The sequence below is a fragment of the Perna viridis genome, chromosome 1, assembly GCF_037379345.1.
Source record: "Perna viridis isolate PV_CMFRI_1.1 ecotype Kerala chromosome 1, ASM3737934v1, whole genome shotgun sequence".
NCBI classification, from domain to species: Eukaryota; Metazoa; Mollusca; class Bivalvia; order Mytilida; family Mytilidae; genus Perna; species Perna viridis.
This window is the reverse complement of record NC_142445.1, coordinates 28,899,019-28,917,560: the sequence shown is the minus strand read 5'-3', so window position 1 is coordinate 28,917,560 and position 18,542 is coordinate 28,899,019. Positions and strand designations below refer to the sequence as shown.

The 18,542-nt window shown below is 31.4% G+C and overlaps 1 protein-coding gene across 1 annotated transcript in view; it reads left to right on the top strand.

Moving 5' to 3' along the window:
* Positions 1-18,542, top strand: part of LOC148628209 (uncharacterized) — a 58,031-nt gene that overhangs the window by 16,106 nt on the left and 23,383 nt on the right. Inside the window, exons 4-12 of the mRNA XM_088584637.1 lie at positions 133-482; positions 1,428-1,700; positions 8,380-8,592; positions 9,454-9,754; positions 10,801-10,991; positions 12,309-12,800; positions 16,162-16,421; positions 17,078-17,318; positions 17,587-17,875. Coding sequence (XP_088440763.1) covers positions 133-482; positions 1,428-1,700; positions 8,380-8,592; positions 9,454-9,754; positions 10,801-10,991; positions 12,309-12,800; positions 16,162-16,421; positions 17,078-17,318; positions 17,587-17,875 — 2,610 coding nt within the window. The remainder of the gene's footprint in view (positions 1-132; positions 483-1,427; positions 1,701-8,379; positions 8,593-9,453; positions 9,755-10,800; positions 10,992-12,308; positions 12,801-16,161; positions 16,422-17,077; positions 17,319-17,586; positions 17,876-18,542) is intronic.

Here is an 18,542-nt window from a genome sequence, read left to right as displayed (position 1 = left end):
AACAAAAAAATAAAATAAAGTAAAGTAAATAAAAATTTTCAAAAAGAGCACAATTCATGATATAACATTGGAAGATTTTCGAGCTTTAATGTTCTTTAACAATGATTTGCTTGTAACAATTTTTGCTTTCAGCCAACATACCAAAATTCAACTCCAACAAATTTGAAGTAAACGTCAACACTGGATCCCATAATATTTCAAAGAGTATTATTTCATTTAAAGACAAAGTTACAACGTGTGGCGAAACCGATAGTTATTTCTCGATATCATCCGACAAATTTGAAATAGATAAAAACAATGGAAATGTATATCTCACTGACAGCGTTCTGGACGGTGGGACATATGAAATGACAATTACTATTAACAATGGCGAGGAAACAGAACCAGACAGTGCTACCCTCGTTGTGAATGTTATGAGGCTATTTGATGACAATGATGGTGATTCCATAAATGTTTATCATCACAGATCCAAACGAGCGACAGTAAGTCGACTAAAAGCATATCATAGTTGTATTATTTTAATAACCAAATAACCTTTTTATCTTAAATGCAGATTAATGTTATCCCTATTCTAACAAATTATTCGATTCCAATATAATAAAAATAAGATATAATCTAATACAATCAGTTACATTTGTTTAGTGCCTCTGTGTGGTTTACCTGGGTGGTTTACTGTTCTTTCGTGCCAAGTAAACCTAGTTTCAAATACTGTACTTTTAATTTAATGGTTGATATATCAATCCTAGTCATAAAGAGAGTCAATCACGGCTAATTTTAACATGTTGTACAATATTAAAAAAAAACATTGAGTCATTTCCTTTTAAAATTGCCCTTTCGTTTTGGAACATAACACAAAATACTTATGGACCTGACTGCCTGATGCAGTTATAGCCTAAAAACGTCATCTGTTAACTCTTAAATTGAAATCATTTGTGTTTTAATAATGCTTTTCGATAATCAAAAGTAACATATTCTGTATAGTTTTATAAATCCCTTTAACCATGTTACATGCAAATTGTAGCGTATATCGCGCAAGTTATGTGCAATTATGTTCATGATGTGTGTCAATGAGCAACATGTGTAATGTGTGTGTTTGTGCGCAGTGCGATTCAAGCGACGTATGAGGTTTTGCTATTTGGGGGAATATTTAGGAAGATTTTCTGTTCTTGTAATATGTATATAACAATGATGAGTTACTGTTTTATTTAAGTATTTAAGGCAATCCAATTAAAATATGATATACCAATAGTTCCATTTAGTCAATGTAAATTCGTACATGCAGTGAACAGATCATTTTATTTAAAAATGAATTTATATTTAACAATTTGAGAATTTCACAAAATATAATTTCTTAGTTTTAACATAAAAGTAAAACATCACAGGTATTGCTTTCGTATTATACGTTTTCAACTATTTTCTTTATATAGACTGCCGCGCCTTCCAATGTCACATTTACGCTTGTGAAACTGTCACCGTATGAAAACACAGCTGAATTATGGGTAGGAAGTAGAGTCAAATTTCAATTGAATGTTTCTTTCCCTGCGTCAAGTCCTACCGACATGTTAGTTGAACTGTTTACCCCTGACAACGACACTACCGTCATGATTCTATGTGACGTGGTTGTACAAAAGGGGTCAGGACTTACCATATCTGGGACAACTGAGGTTACCATGGATTCAAAGACACCGGGTTCATCATTGGTATGTGTTGCAAATAAAGAATTTATTGTGTGTAAATTTTTTTGCAATTGTGTCATCTTAGACAGTGTATTTATCGTATGTTTCAATGTCAGCTCAAGTCGCATTCGAGTGATGAATTAAGTAGTACTCAACATAAGAATCATATGATTCATGATTGAATACATATTTTTATTTTTGATATTTTTTTTAAATGTCATAGTAAACAGAAAGTAACATGTGCTTTTCCATTTAACCCATGTTCATAGGAGATAAAAATTATATAGGATGTGCTGTAGATTTCAAAATTAAGAATTAAAGAGATGTAAATGACACTCAAATACAACAGAATCTATGTTGATTATCTCCTAAGAGCAGGCAGATATGAATGAATAATTACACATTTCACAATATAGACTAATAAAACAACTTAATTACAAATTTAAAATTAAAAATATGTAGCCTTTTTTTTTGAGTGTATCACATTTGTCAGATTTTGCATGATTCTTGCAAATCATGCGGTTTTTCAAATATATTATACCCAACACGCCTTTATACTAGAAAGTTATAATTTTAGTTGGGAAAGATGGGTGATTAATATCCGAGTTCAGGTCTCACTAACCACTTCCGGGTCAAATGGCCACCCCCCCCCCCCACCATTTTGTAGTACCAAAAAAACACTGAGCCTTGACATATGAATTGTAAGTGCATTATTTGTGTGTATTATGATTAAAAGTAGTCAAAATTAAGCTGAGAATGTGTACTTCATGTGTAAAATCACATATGTAATTAACTACAAAAGTGTATGAATATTGTTTACATGTGTGAGTAATTTGCCTCCATGCTGTCAGTTAGCAGAAAAGGTAAAAATGTGGATTTTCGGTATTATTTATTCAAGTAAATTTTGTGAAGAATTTCTACAATCATTGTACCATTAGCATATTGTACCATTATCATTATGATTTTGGAAGCCTTATTTTCCAAGCTTCGCAATGGCATGCAACTTTAAGATGTCATTTGTTCTGGGAATTTACAGTGAAACTTTGAAAATTACTTTTTTTAACATGTAAAGTAATGGAAACGTTAGAAGTGGTTAGTGAGACCTCAAACATCATATCAGGACCTATCAAACCTGCATAGATATTTAAACCGTGCTGAACTTTATGGAAATAAGCTATTTGAAAAATGTTAAATTTCCACAAAACTACAGTCATCACTTACTGTAGACATCATGAGCAGATTGATCGTTATGATGTGACTTTGGCGTTTTCCTCCATGTTTGTGTATTTGTGTACTAAGGAGTAGGTTTAACACCTTTCTTGACATTATATGAACAATTCAGTGGGTAGTCCACACACTACCTGATATACATTAAAGGAGAAAAGGAAGGACCAAAAAAAGGTGCTTTAATTCTAGTTTCATTTTTTTTTCAAGAATTTCACATGTACTTGTAGAACGAGTTGGAATCCGAAGATCGATCTGCGTTTTATTGTTTACTTCCGGGATTTCGAATACTGCCTTACAATTCAAAATCTTCTATTTAATGTTTTTTCTTATATTTTTATCATGCAGGAGTAGATATTTATAATTTTTAGCAGAATATTTACCCAAAAAGATGTTTTGCTTTTAATACTGAACTCAACGCTATGAATTATGACAAATGTTCATGCATTTGTATGATAGACGAGGAGCCATACTCGTGAAACTACGGAGTCACATACCCTATTTTTGAAATGCACATGATCAACATCTGTTTTGTAATGAGCACCAGGTTTCGCAAACTACGATTTCCATGCTATATATCTGTTAAAAACTTTTTTCCCTGTATCTTTTATTTGTTTGTTTTGCATTTGCCTTTTTATTGTACTTTCAAAATTCAAGAAAATGAACACAAAGTGCTCGAGGTGTATTGCATATTTAGATTTTACCATACGATATGTTTAATTAATAAAGTGTGTGAAAAAAGGAACGGCTTTCAGCTCCAGTGATTAGTTATCAAATTATAAATCTGTGTTAGAATTAGGCAGCAATCTTTCGAAATAGCACACCAAGCATTGCGTTTTTTTTTTTTTTCATTTACTTGAATGTGAACCAGTTTGCATTGAAAATTTCCGTTTTCTTTGAGTTTCACCATTTTTTTTTCAAAGCATGATATATCTATATTTTTTTGTAGCACCTGACCTTAAGATCAACCGATATCATGTGGTAAAGCTTGAATGAACTGTAAAGTGTTTTTATCAATGGCCTTGCAATACCGAACCATGATACCTCATAAGTTTACCACATTTCATTACTCTCTATACATTTGAAAATGGAAATGTCATGTTTTCACTCCGTCATTGTTATAGATCCGGAATTCCACTTTAGAGGAGCAATAATATTTTATTTTCATTATCATTAAATCTTAATTAGTGTTGTGTTAAACTTTATTTGTTTAGAAAGATTTATATATAACGATTTCTTAAAATCAATTAATTCACTTAAGTTTTAATTTAATGGAATAACGAGTGTTATAGCGTTAATATTATTTTGTGCATAAATTCGCATCTTGGTTATTGTTATCTCAGAAATTGTTATAAGGTAGAAAAATGTTGTCGAAGAATATTTGTAATCAATTCGGCATTGTTTCGACATTGTTTCTTCACCATAAAACCTCCCATGCGAATAATAATATCAAGGTTTTTAGCAATTTGTGGGGTCAGATTGATTGGCAGAGAATGCGACCTATAACTATCATAATACTGAAACCGTTCTTATAATGAGTCAAAATGCATTGACCGTATATATTTACAAGTGATTGAATATGAATGTAACTTTCTGTTGTGACGTCACACACGTTACACTGTTATGAAGTTGCAAGAATGTCGTCCCCTTCAAATACAAAAAAAAACAAAAAAAAAAGTTATTTTTCTTGTTTAAAATATTGAAATTTTGTTATTTTGTTGCAGTATTTAGACAATAATTGTGCATTGACTTGACAAAGACTTTGATATATGAATTCGGCCCGAACCGCTGAGAATGATCGGCTCAGCCTCGCATTTTCTCGCGGTCGGTTCTAACCCTTATTCTTATATCATGATTATGTCAAGTCAGTGCACTGTTATTGTCTATTTATATTTAATGGTCCAGGTTTGGATGAAATTAATATCAACATAATTTCTAAAATATTTAGATATCAACCTGTTTGTAAGGCAACATTGGTCGAAAGCACACCACGATGTATGATATTTTTAAAAGATAATAGTTTCGGATTTGGTTCGTTTTCGTTTCACAATTTTTATGACCCGAGAATGATGGGTAATATTGATTACGTAATTTTCGTAAACATCTGGGCGCCATACTGCAGGCTATAAGGCAAACTCTATCTTGGAAAAGCCTCGATTTGTATTTAATTGTCAAAACTAGCAAATATGTTCCGAGACTGGTTTTGCTCTCAATCGCACATATACAAGTATACGCAAATGAAGCTGCTATTACGCTGTTTTTCAGCTCCTGAAAATGTAATCTGGTTCCCTGGTCAATATCATAAGCGACCCCAGGATCGCTAAAAATATAGACCTTGGTCACCACCGATGAATATGCACAATATATGAGTATATTGACGCTTATGAAATAAAATGAAAACAAAGAAGAAATTATCTAAATTAACTTTATGATTGTGCATTTGTATCTAAAGATGATATAAGTAATTTGAAAGAAACATTTTAACGTTTCTTTTTGAAATTTGAATATTAGAACGTATAAAAATAAAACAAAATGACGTCATATCCGCTCAGCCAATCAAAAGATCGAAGACGTCACTGGTGACCCGGGATTATATTTGAGAGAAACTTGTGGAACGAAAGTATTACCCGGGCTGCCAGGTTACTGAAAATGCAGGTACAAACCGTATATTGATGCTTTTTCTTGCCATAAGTATACTGAACCAAGTTGATAATGCAACCATAAACGCTCCATTCGGGAGCGTGTAAATGAAACATTTAATGAACTATGAATCTGAAAATGCTACTGTCTGCTCTGTTTGTTACAGTACACACGCAAAAATTTGAGTATTAAGTGTTCTGAAATTGAGTAAGAACTTTAAATCGGTTTTGGTCTTAAGTAGCAAAAGGAAGTTCGATCTGTGTGTGTGTATTTTTTTATTTATAAACAAATGCTTAGACAGTACCAGATGCCCTTTTCCCAATGTTATTAAACTGGTTTTTTTCACTCATTTTCACATTATTCAATTCATTCCAACACCGGTTAAATCAATATATTCATAACGAGAATACATTGAAATTTGCGATCTATATTTTATTGTTCTATGGGAAATCAAACATATAGACACAGTAAATACTTATTCACATAAGAATCATGCAATTTTAAAAAGGGAGACTGTAAAAGAACTTTTGTTCGTGGAGTACCAATTCTATTTGTTTTAGTGGGAAGGCAAAACCACGAAATTTGGTTCCAAACGAAAAGGAGATTTCTATTGATATGTATACTGAAAACCTCAAAACTACGAATTCAAAAATCTACGATCTTGTGTTTCTTTCTTAATCCACGAAAATTGGTATCAACGAAATAAAGTACTTTCACAGTAATTCGAAAATTTGTGTCTACTACCTTTATTTTTTCCAGAAAGTTCACATTTATAATAATAAGTACCAATAATAACAGTTGTATCTTACATTGGCAAGAAATGTAATTAGAAAAAAAAAACCATTTTTTTTTAAAAATCTATTGAAAAGAAAATGCTTTAAAATATTTCCCGTTAATATTTCCAACATAAAACTATACCATCATTTATATCTCCAATTTACCAACCCTCTTCACTAATTTTATTGGTTCTAGTCTTTCCAATGATGCACCCTGAATGCATATACACTAATTAGAAAATGGACAGAATGCTTGGACATTTTATCACCGACTGCATAATACTTAAGCCAACTTGTACTTTTTGTAATCTATAAGCATAAAGTGTACTGAAAACTAAATTGTTTAGGATTGACTTTGATGACATAATTAAAATGTTGACATTTTATCGTTAAAACGAAATTAAACTATAAATAAACAATTAGTCAGTATTGGACTAAAAGTCATTCTTTAATCGTTTCCTCGCTTGACGTTATTAATTTGCATCTATAATTATATATACTTGAAGTCCAATATTACTTTACCCAAAATTTATAACGTTTGAATTTTTCTACACTTCCCTTTGGTTACGCTGTAAAAACAGGACAAGCTTAGAATTACTTAGCGTGTAACAGTTTGATAAATAAAAGGGGTAGGGACATTTGGTGATGGATATGGCCCGAAATATTTACCTATTTGTAATGAAATGTCGAACCATTATGATATATATATTATATGAAATTCTTTCTAATTAAGTGAAAAACTATGTTTACACCCCGGAATCAACTTTACTTCTACTGACATAGTTTTCCTTTCCTCTTTCGTCTACCCTGGACTTGACTTTTTATGAGCAATTCGGCGGGTGTTTTTAGAAAAGCAGAGGACGCTTACCCTACCGGTGCACCTGGTCCATGCTCCCAGTTTTTAGTGGAGTCCGAGTTGCTCATGTGTTTTTGTTGCTTTGAGTGTATGATTTTAGTTACTTTGTGGTCTTTGTTGTGTATGTCTGTTTTCCATGTCTAGTCTTTGTCCCTGGATTGCATTCTTTTGATTACCGCTATAACCTTGGTTCCCTTGACTACTCTCTCATAAACTATGCAATAATGAATTTATTCACTAAATATGCAATTCTTTGTTTTGGTGTTTACAATATAAAGTGAAACAGCAAAATTACCGAACCATTTCTTAATAGAAATATGACTTGAAAATGACAGAAAAGTAAAAAAGTAACCAGATTATCTGAATTCTGATGAATTTCAAGCAATTATTTTGTCTTTTAATGCGCCACCTTTCAAGAACTCTTCAATGGTCCTGACTGTTGCTCAGCTGGATTTAAGTATCCAAATTCACACCTTTTACATTTGGTATTTCATTTTCAGTTGCTATTTAGGCCAATAACAGTCATTAACGTCCCTTCTCATTTTATTTTTTCAACTGTACTTACCAATTTCAAGTGGTCTTTTGTTATCAGTATGTGTCCGTCGACTTCAGTACTTAAACTTTGGACACTTACTTTACTTGTTTTTTTTTTTTTTTTTTTTTTTGTTTTTTTTTTTTTTTTGCATTTGTGGACTATTGTCACGATTAAACTAGTAATTGATCAGAAAACATTGGTCAAATTAGATAGGTAATCAATATTGTCGTTTTCAATTAAAGAAAGCGTTTCAAGTACAGCACATTTTGATCTTTTGCTCTCGCTGCGATGTTAGGTAAAATTTCACGCTTCTATCACACAAACCTTAAAATTTGCGTTCTTATCATTTTTTACCGCTCATTTGCAGCTTATTTTTTACTGAATTAATAGCAGCGTCAATTCATATTCAGTAACACAAATGAGTTAATTATTCGTCGTCTTCGTCTAAAATAGAAATAAAAATATTTTTGAAACGCTGTGTTTGAGCCCTGAGATTTACCAACAATCCTAATTTTATAACATATATGTAAACTGTTGTATTATTTTTCTTAAAATTGTCTAATATTTAGTTGATTTGTCATTGTAAGAGCGGATAGAAAATGTTCGCATCCAAAACGGATGCTGAAATAGTAAGGAAGCACAATTTAAAAAAAAAATGTTTAAATTTTTCAGCACGATAGAGCCATCATAAACCTTGGCAGTGTAACCGTAAATAATTGTGATTTAATTGAAGAATGCACTATCGTTGTAACATACGAAGCTATTATGGTAGACGAGACTGTACAGAATGGAAGTGTGTACTGGGTTAGCGCAGGTGCGGAATATAATGGTGCCAATGAGGTCTGGGTAGGACAAGCATCCTTTGCCACTATCACAGATGCTTTGGTAATTTTCAAGTGCACAATACTTATTTATACTAGAACTGCCAATTGTGGTGTTGTTTTTAATGCACGCAGATAGTCATTGTTCGCCTATTTGATTTCAAATTTCAAGCCAAAATTATTTTCAGTTAACATTTGACTGGTTATAAATTCACATGTTGTATATTTCATAAATATATTTTGAAACTTACGTATAACATTAAATCATTATACTAATCCTAAATTACACTTGCGTTCTAAGTGATGTGTTGAACAGATTTTATTTTAGGCCCTCCAAAGGCTTCGTCAAAGTAAGCTTTTATGAAAAAAATATTCAAACGATATAAATGAATCACTTAAGGAGGTAGACCTAGGGTAAGGGACATAACTCTTAAAAATTATTGGAACGTTTGTATTAAGCATTTCACATCAATATTATATAAGCATCTTATTAACTTGGATTGATTTTATTCTGCTTCAAATGAAAGCTTTAGAGGCTTTGGTGAAATTGAATATGATACATATCACTGATTTCAAGAGTTATATCCCTTACCATAGGTCTACCTTCTTAAAGTTTGTTATTGCATGATTCTCAATTTGACATGTATCAATTTGTTGCATTTATGTTTACATAGACTGTATGGTATTCAAAGCACCGAATTTTTTTCTTTCTTTCTTGTTGTTGTTGTTATAAGTACAATTGAAGAAGTAAAAAATCTGAGACTCCTTTTTATAGCTTTTCTTTGATATCTTGTCCATGAACGTTTCGACGGTGTTACTTTTCCGGTTTTTGTCTTAATATTGCCCTTTGTTATATGTTGTTTTTTTTACACTATGATTCGTATACTCATTAAATATGACATTGTTCATTCATCTGTTATTTCAGGCAGTGACAGAAAGTCCAACGTTTAATTTTACTGGTCCAGATTCTTTACCTATCGGATCAGCAGCTATATATGAAGTAGAGATGTATTTACCGTACCCATCTACAAACTTGGCATTTGATGCTTTTGCACCTCTGAACACGTCATCTGTCGTTAGTATATGTTCAGCTAAAGTTAAGAGCATTGGCGATAATTTCATGTGTGGACTTGATCAATCTGCAATAACTTCTTCTATGCAACCAGATAGTAATGGCCTTGGAAATTCAGTAGGTCACATTAATATGGGAAAATTCATTAATAAAGGTAATATTTTTTAGCCTTTGCACATGATATATTTTGTTTACTCTAAAACCTAAGACCATGCATAAACAGAAATTTCGGTTTCGGGGGAATTAATTTTAGTATTGGCATAACTATCTTGTCTCAAGGAATTTTAGAGTAATTAATACCATTTAATTAATATCTTATGATTCGTGATTTTGGCCAACCCTAACACAACAAGAAAATTGGTACCAAAGAAAAAAGATATGAAATGTTGTAACCTGAATGATAATGATACATATTTACAATCTAAGGGAAATTATGTCATTATTATTAATAATTTGTTCAAAATCAATTTATTCATTTGAAAAACATGCTTTCAATGTAAATACTGTCAGTACTGTGTAAACTATTCCTTACTAAAAGTAGCGGTATGACGCACCTTTTTATTGAATTGCAGCATCTCTTAACTAGTCCAAAAGTAGACCACAACATTTAATCGATTAAATTCTTACAGATAAAACATATCATGATGTAGCAGATACATTTGAGAATAACATGGAAAAAATATGTCAAATGTTCCATTGTATGACGATCTTAATTTATCTGATAATTCGTTTAAAAAAAGAAATCGAAATAATGATGGTAATAATGCAAACAACTCTTAACTACAGTTGCCAAGAAAAAAATACGATTCTTGGAATTTTCTTAAAACAAAGTTTTGACGTTTTGATTAAATTCAATATACAGAAAAATATATGATTTGATTTAAGTGTACATGTATCAATCCCAAAGGTATGGGTTCCGTCATGGTTCGTCAAAATTCTGTTGGCGTCTTAGCGATGCTTTAAGAAGTAAAACAAAACAGCCTTAACGTCAAGTGTTTAAAAATATTGGTACAGAGCTATATACATTACATGATGTTTCATTCGTATCAGAACCGAAAGGCAGTGTAAAACGTATTAATTCCTTTCATGGACGACTTCGTTTGCGTTCAACGATTTAGCCTTTCCCATATTACGTTTTCCTTCTCAACACTTTCTTCATTTCTCGTTGCCTTTCTATTGTACTATCCCACTCGTTTGTAGTTTCGCGCGAAGGCGGAAATCAAGGTACGGATAGCAAAATTACAATGGAGTTTACTGCTCATATGTACAATGATGCAACATTCGTCGGACAAAATTACTGGCTTGGAGCAGCTATGGAGATTGGTCCATCTCAAATATGGGCGGGACAGCTACAAATTACTGGTGCATCTGCTATAGATCCCACAGGAATGGTTAGTGTTACGATTTAAGTAGAACTCCAGCTATGAATCATGCACAATGTGATTCATGGTCGAAAAGCCTACATATTTATATTTTTATATTTTGTTTAAAATGTCACAGTAAGCAGAAAGTAACAAGTGGCATTTCATATAACCTTCGTTCAAAGGAGATAAAAAATATAAGGAATATACAGCAGAATTTAAAATTAAGGGAGATAACTCTGTAAATTACACTAAAATACAATAGAAACTATTGAGATTTCCGTGTGAATTATCGTCTAAGAGAAGACAGATTGGAAAGAATAATTATACATTAAATCATATAAAACTATAAAGCAACTTAATACCAAAAATAAGAATATGTAGCCTTTTTGAGTTGTATCACATTTTACAGAATTTGAATGATTCTTACAAAGACTACTACTTAATATCAAGTCTCCGCAAAGCTCACTCCCATGACGATACCGTTACACACATTTTCAGAACTTTTTTTCGCTAAAATACTAAAATACTTTGAAATACGAACAAAACAATCTAATATAAATACTTAAGATGATTGAGACTAGACATTTTTCATCCCTGCGGGGTTGTTGTCTAGATCTGTTTGACATATTCATCATATCCATTTTCGTTATAAACACGAGTTTCAAGGATACATTATCCATCCTCTGCATTAGAACTAAATGAATAGAAGATCGAAATCGAAAAGTAAATTGTACTTAAAACACAAATATCGAAAAATGAAGCAAATCCAGAAATGAAGTTATTCCACTGGGCAACACTTTAAGGACCTATTGTCACTAAAAGGGCACATATTATACTACAAAATAAGGACTGTTAATTTTACTTTTAAAATTTTTGTACGGAATTATTTCATTTTAAATTCTTTGCATTACAATCATCATCATTTAAGATCATTATATATGAAGGGATTGGGATTTTTTTAGGTACAGTTAATGTTTGTCAACGTTCTTGAAAGCGTTCCTATAACCTCACAATCGATAATATTCAACAAATTTAAATTATTGTTTTTCATAGGACATATTTCATGTGGTGGTAATTGAAGAAATGAGGTTGATATAGCGGTTGATTTAGACGGTTTTCTTCATAAGTACTTTATTATAATCGAATACAAAATGTTTACGCTTCTTTTGTTTTGCATGAGAACTATTCAAATTTTCAGAAATGAACATATCAGTAGAATATTGTGATACTATAGATATAAAAGCATCTCATTTTACATACATCTATTAGTTTATAAAATTAATAGTTAGTAAGGGATTCATATCTATTTATAAAACCTTTATACTGACTTTTTTTTTCTGCCAGGCTGCACCAGTACTGAATACCGTAGTAACTCCAAACAACAATGTTAATGTGGATGTTCCTAAAGTTTTCCTTCTTGAGGCAGTGATTCCAGAAGGAACAACCTCAAACTATGCATTAACAGTTCAAACGCAAATAAATGATAATCTACCGAAATTCCAGTTGTGTAAAATATCGATTAAATCCATCGGTGGTAACATGCCGTGTGTCATACCAAATGATAAAACAACATCATATGAATCAACAGTCAAGGCAACACATGCCGACAAAGGTACATTGAATTTGGGTAGTATTTCGAACTTACCTATTTCTCCGGGAAATGCGACTGAAAATACTGTAATATTTGAAATTGTTGTGACACCATTGACACATACAGCAGTTACAACTAGTTCTACACATGGCGTAACAATGACGTTGACTTATGGTTCAGGCGTGACCGTTTCTACCACAGAAACTTTTACAGTTCAAAGCACATCAGGGGCAGCAGCATTATCGGTGAGTATTTGTTTGATCAGAATGTATGAAAATTGATTAATTAGTCGTCACATTTCACAACACACAGACAGGAAACATCGGACACCAAACTCAAATATACTTGAATATAAAAGTTTAAACATATGTTTACCTACACATTTTTTGCGCGCTATATACTGACATTGACTTAGAATTTTGCTATACAAATGTTTCCCGATATCATCTTTATCATCTTACAGATTAGTTCAATATTTCCAAGAAAGGTCATAACTTTTGTCCTTTCAACACGTCAATATATGTTTACTGAGTAGAATACCATGTTGTCAACACATGGGAAACCAAATTGTTACATTTTCTTGTATATTATGATAATTATAAAAGTTGCGTTAGGGTATTATGACTTCGTATTGTGCTATAAGCAGTTAAGTCGCTTGTCGACATCAGTCGGACAAATGTATTGCCCATCCCAAAGGCAACTTTTAAATATTGTGATGGTCAAATACTGATCAATCGTAATTTTTAATCATTTTTGAATCATTATTCATGTTTTCTGTATAACATTTTAATTACTTAAAAAATGTCCCTTGATTTTTTGTGACGTAACGTTTTGTGATTTGTACACAGCATATAAATTTTGAGATAAAATGATTTTTTATCTTAATAATAAGTTTCTTAAATATACGAAATGGGCAACTGACAAACGTGTATCTAATTTCCATCATCAATTGTTTACAATATGAAGTCATATTCTTAAATTCTTCAACATTAAAACTGTTATTTATAAAATACGTTAATAGAGTTTTGAATATAAATTAGTACTTTAAAGAATAATTTCCCCTTCTTTCCCATTAAATTCCCCATCCCCATTTCCAATCTACCCTTTACCCATTCCCGAAGTTTACCAAAAACAAGTATTTTTACAGTAAAAAATACATTTAAGGTTAATAAGGTGTAGCATAGGAAAGCTTTCATACTTGCATCCTATATCCGTTTGTGGAACAAGCCTGTTATTTATGGAAATGTTTAATTACAATATATCCGTCAACAAATAATATGATTTTAATTGAACGTTTGATTATTGATTAATATTTAAAAGATGTAAAATATTTGATATTTTAATCAATAAATATAATTTGCCTGATGTACAGCTGTTCTCCAATAGCGATTTTTTTATACAATTTTATCTATACTATGTGTCCAAAACATATTTTTCTCTAATGTTTGTAAAACCTACTGTAGAATGTGGTAAAGCATATTTGTCTTCTCTTACAATTGTTTATTTACATGAAAAAAAAGACAATCTCCTCTCTAAAAAAGTAAAATCAAATCCTAATTGTAATCGAGTACATATTGTGATCTAAGAAATTTCAATTCGCTCTACTCACAATATCTGATTTTGGTCGCCAACATAATAAAATTATACGCACCAACAAAGACCGTCTAAAGTTGATTTATAAGATTTTTTTTCACTTGACAGCAAACAATACATATTGTACAATTTTTTAACAATTGTTTCAAATATTTTATGTATGGCCTTTAAAAGACATTTGGGGAGGGAAAAAAATGGACAGTAATGTTATTTGTGTAATGTTTCATATAGATAGTTTTAAAGATAATGTTGTACGTGCTACGTATACCCCAGTCATTCAGGGCAATGACATTAGTGTTCAAACAACATTACTTACAACTTATGCCCAATCAAAATAAAGTCGCATATCATATCATATTTGAGATCACACATTCATTATGAGTCCAGATAATTGCATCGAAACTCGGACTGACGGACGGAATAACGGATTGTCGGATTAACAACGTGATTCCAATGTACCACCCACTTGTTGGGTACCAACATTATAGTAGGTATAAACGAAAATAGGTCATAAACATGAAACACACTAAAATTGTTCACGATCTTGAACTACATAAGTATTTGGTATATATAATATGATATAATTTCACTCAAGGATGCTTTCTCTTTTTTAAAAGACCATTATTTGACCTCTGCATCTGTTGGTATTTTCAAATTTTTTTTCAATAGAATGTTAGGAAAATGATGTTTTTGACAGAGTTGTCTGCCCTTGAAATGCTAATTTTCAGTGCATTCCAATGATGTTATAATTCAATTTTCCATATTTTTCAGTTATATGGATAATTTTCCCTTTTCTTTAACTCTTATGGTTCAAATAGTCAAATTAGACTTCCAAAATGGTGGGTTTTTATACAATGTTTCACCCACTGCCTAATTTTTAATGAGACACTTAATTCGGAATCCTCTTTATTGCCATTGTACTTCTTCTCGTGTTACTGCTAACATTATATACAAAATGATTATTTTAGTTCAAAGATGCTTATTTATTTCCAAAGCATTGTAATGCATGGAAACATAAATTGCAATTGAAAGATGTGGAAAATCGATTTTATTCTATGCAGTTATATTATACATACAACAAAAAACTCTACCAAACAAATATACATTAATATTTAAGATTTTTGAGAAATGCAACTATATGTCATCAATTAAATATTAGTTTTCAGGAAAGAGTAATTGCTTTTTTTATTGAGAAATCCAATATAAAAGTACCAGCAACTATATATGTAGGCTGATGATAATTAATTAACAATTTAAACAAAAAAGAAAAAGATATTGCATTCATATCACGATAATCAGCGACTTAAACCAAATCAAGAAATAAATAATTTGCATTGAAACATTTCAAAGTATTTTCCATGTTTAGTGTGTGATAATTTTATTTGACCACCGAAGAGCTCTTGAGAGTTTTATCATAGAAGAGCTCTTTGCAGTTCAACAATAGAAATATGCAAAACAATTCTACCATAGATTGATTCCTGCCAATTCTTCCATAGAACTTAGGGAATTCTATTTTTTCACGATTCCTCATAAAGCTCAATAATACTTACTTATAAACTATTAGATATCAATGAAATTTGTTGAGTTTTTTTTTTTTTTTTTTTTTTTAAATTGATACTATTTATAAAGATAAAAGGTTGCATTCCATGATCTTATTATTAAAATTGTTAAAAATCAAGTGATGAAAAGTGTATTATTAGGATTGTTAAAACAGAACAAAAACTATCAAAAAGGGACATCATCCAACATTTTTAACGGTGTATAAGATGCTATGGATTGACTGATTTCTTGCATGCCAACCATATTTCCTGGACGATCTCTCTCTGCCACTTTACTTTTATAAAGAGACTGCAAAGCCTTTCAGGAGGTTATGCACAAAAAAGGAAGAATACGAATGTCATGTGAATAGTTGACATGGAAAAACGGTTTTTAGGAGTAAAGTTGGATGAGGGAATAAGAAGATGGTTGTTGAAATTTGTGCAGATAGTTTCAATTTCTTCATCTGTATTTCAGAATACAACAGTGCCATCATTCAATATGACATTTGCTGATGGTAGTGAAAATGTAAACGTTGGTGCGGCAACTAAAGTTTATTACGACGTCACTACAAATAGGGGCATCACATATCCCAAAATGAATATTGAAGCTATCATGCCGCTGGGAAACTCATCTACGAAACTATCGATATGCAGAGCAAGGATGACAAGTGCTGGGAAGAATCTGCCGTGTGTGGAACCTGAGTGGATTAACTCAATGTTCACATATTCATCAAGGTAATGATGAGTATACATGAGTTTTCTTGCCAATCACTGTATGTTTGTCCGTCTGTTCATTTATCTTGCAACCTCAACTCCTTCTACAAACTTGAATTATCTTGATTAAATTGAAAATATAAAGGTTGCAAATTTATATGATAACAGATAGTTATTGTAGGATATTTGGTATGCCCAATCTAACTAACTACATATACGTGTTCAATTATTTTGCAAGCAGGTGGTATCACTAAAAAAAAAGTCGTTTTTCAACTGTTTTAATTTAAACAATGATTTTTTTTTCATTCCAGATATTCTTATCACAAACGCCCTTTTTTCCGCAAGAAATTGGTCAATCTTACCAGTGCGGTGTCCAAGACCGATAATCCAGTGTATTTTTTGAAATACTAATCGTTAAACCATATTCCGGTTTTCTATTTTTTCTTTTAAATTTGTATATGTTTTTTGTTGTCTCCGTTGTTCTAAGTTTTTAATATTGCTTTAAATGGGGTTATCCAAATATCCATTACAGATTCCAGGTAGTGTACCCTGTGTTTGACATTAAAACTGTATTGTATGCACAAAGAATTGTTTCACGTAAATTGAAAAAGATAAAATCATATTATTTTGTAAGCAGTTACAATATAATCGAATGCATCCGTTTTTTTTTTTCACAGATTCAATGAAGGTAAAAATGATAGGGCTATATTAAATATTCCAAAAGTGTGCAACAAAGAGGATACTGATAGTCAAGATGAAGATTTAATCAGGTTTGAATTTGATATCAAAGTTGAAAATCATGTAGATCTGGCTGATGGTACCAAAGAGTGGATAAGTGCAGGAAACATGTACAGTGACACGAAAATATGGGTTGGACAACTTGCCATTTATTCTAAAAGACCTGCTAGTATTGGCCCGGTAAATACGTTATACATTATAAACAACCTGCTGCAAATGTCTCCGTAGTAAGCAATAATAATAAAATTAAAACTAAAAATGACCATTTACATTAAATTAATCTTAACAGAAAATGTGGCATTTCATAAATAGACAGATGTAATAATACAACATCAGTATCAACTAGTATACGTTTTGTACGGTTACTTGAATGTTTTACTGGAATTAAACAATGTGAACGTATGTTCCTTTATTTCGTAAATTGTTTCATTTTTTTCTGTTTATTTAGACAAATACCCCATACATCAGTCTCACAAAAAACTCATCTTTTACTACCATACCTATTGGGATGCCTGTTGTCTATAGCCTGTTGGTAAAGGTTTATCCGGGAGAAAGCATTGATCTGAAAATAGCAGTTAACTCTGCAAACCAAGGGCTTAGTGTATGCGGGATAAGACTGAAAGAAATCGGAGACAACATACCTTGCTTTAATAAGTCAACCCAGCCTACATTTACACAGTTTGCAAATGGAGGAAACACACAAGGTGTTCTTGAAATGGGGGTCATTACGAATACAGGTAAGTTAAAGTACAAATATTATCTTTAAAAATCTTTATATTTTTGTAAGAAGTTAATAGGGAAATAAATCGCGGAAACTCCATTTCATGATCCTTTTACCACAGGCTGGCAATATATGTCAATAGTTAATTCATCGCTATTTGTATTATTTTACCTCAAGCGAGTGATTATATCTCAAGCCCGAGGTATAATAAAGATAAAGTGTTTATGTTATTTAATTTGTTTCTAATAGGGCATTTTTTGTTTTTTTTAATTTTATTTAAAAAGACGCAGCGAATATGTTACACGCAATGGCGACAGTTAGACAGTTATGCAGAAATAGAATGTTGTGACGTTGGTAAACTTGGGGGAAACTTTTACATGACGTCGAAAGTAAAGTTATGACGTTGATCATGTGTTTATTAATGTTTTTCCACGGCTTTGGTATAATGTACTTTGGAGCACTTCATATTAGAATTATAATTGATATAGTTTTAATGCTTTAATAATCTGATAATGTCATTATATAAAATTTTCAGCATTAGAATTTGAAAATTCTCTGTTCGAATTGATTTATACATCTCGAAATCTTCAGCATGTACAATGAAATGAAAATATATTTCAAAATATTTTAAGGTGGTCTTTTTAGGAATCAAAATCTGAAAAATCTGGAACATGCATGTCAAA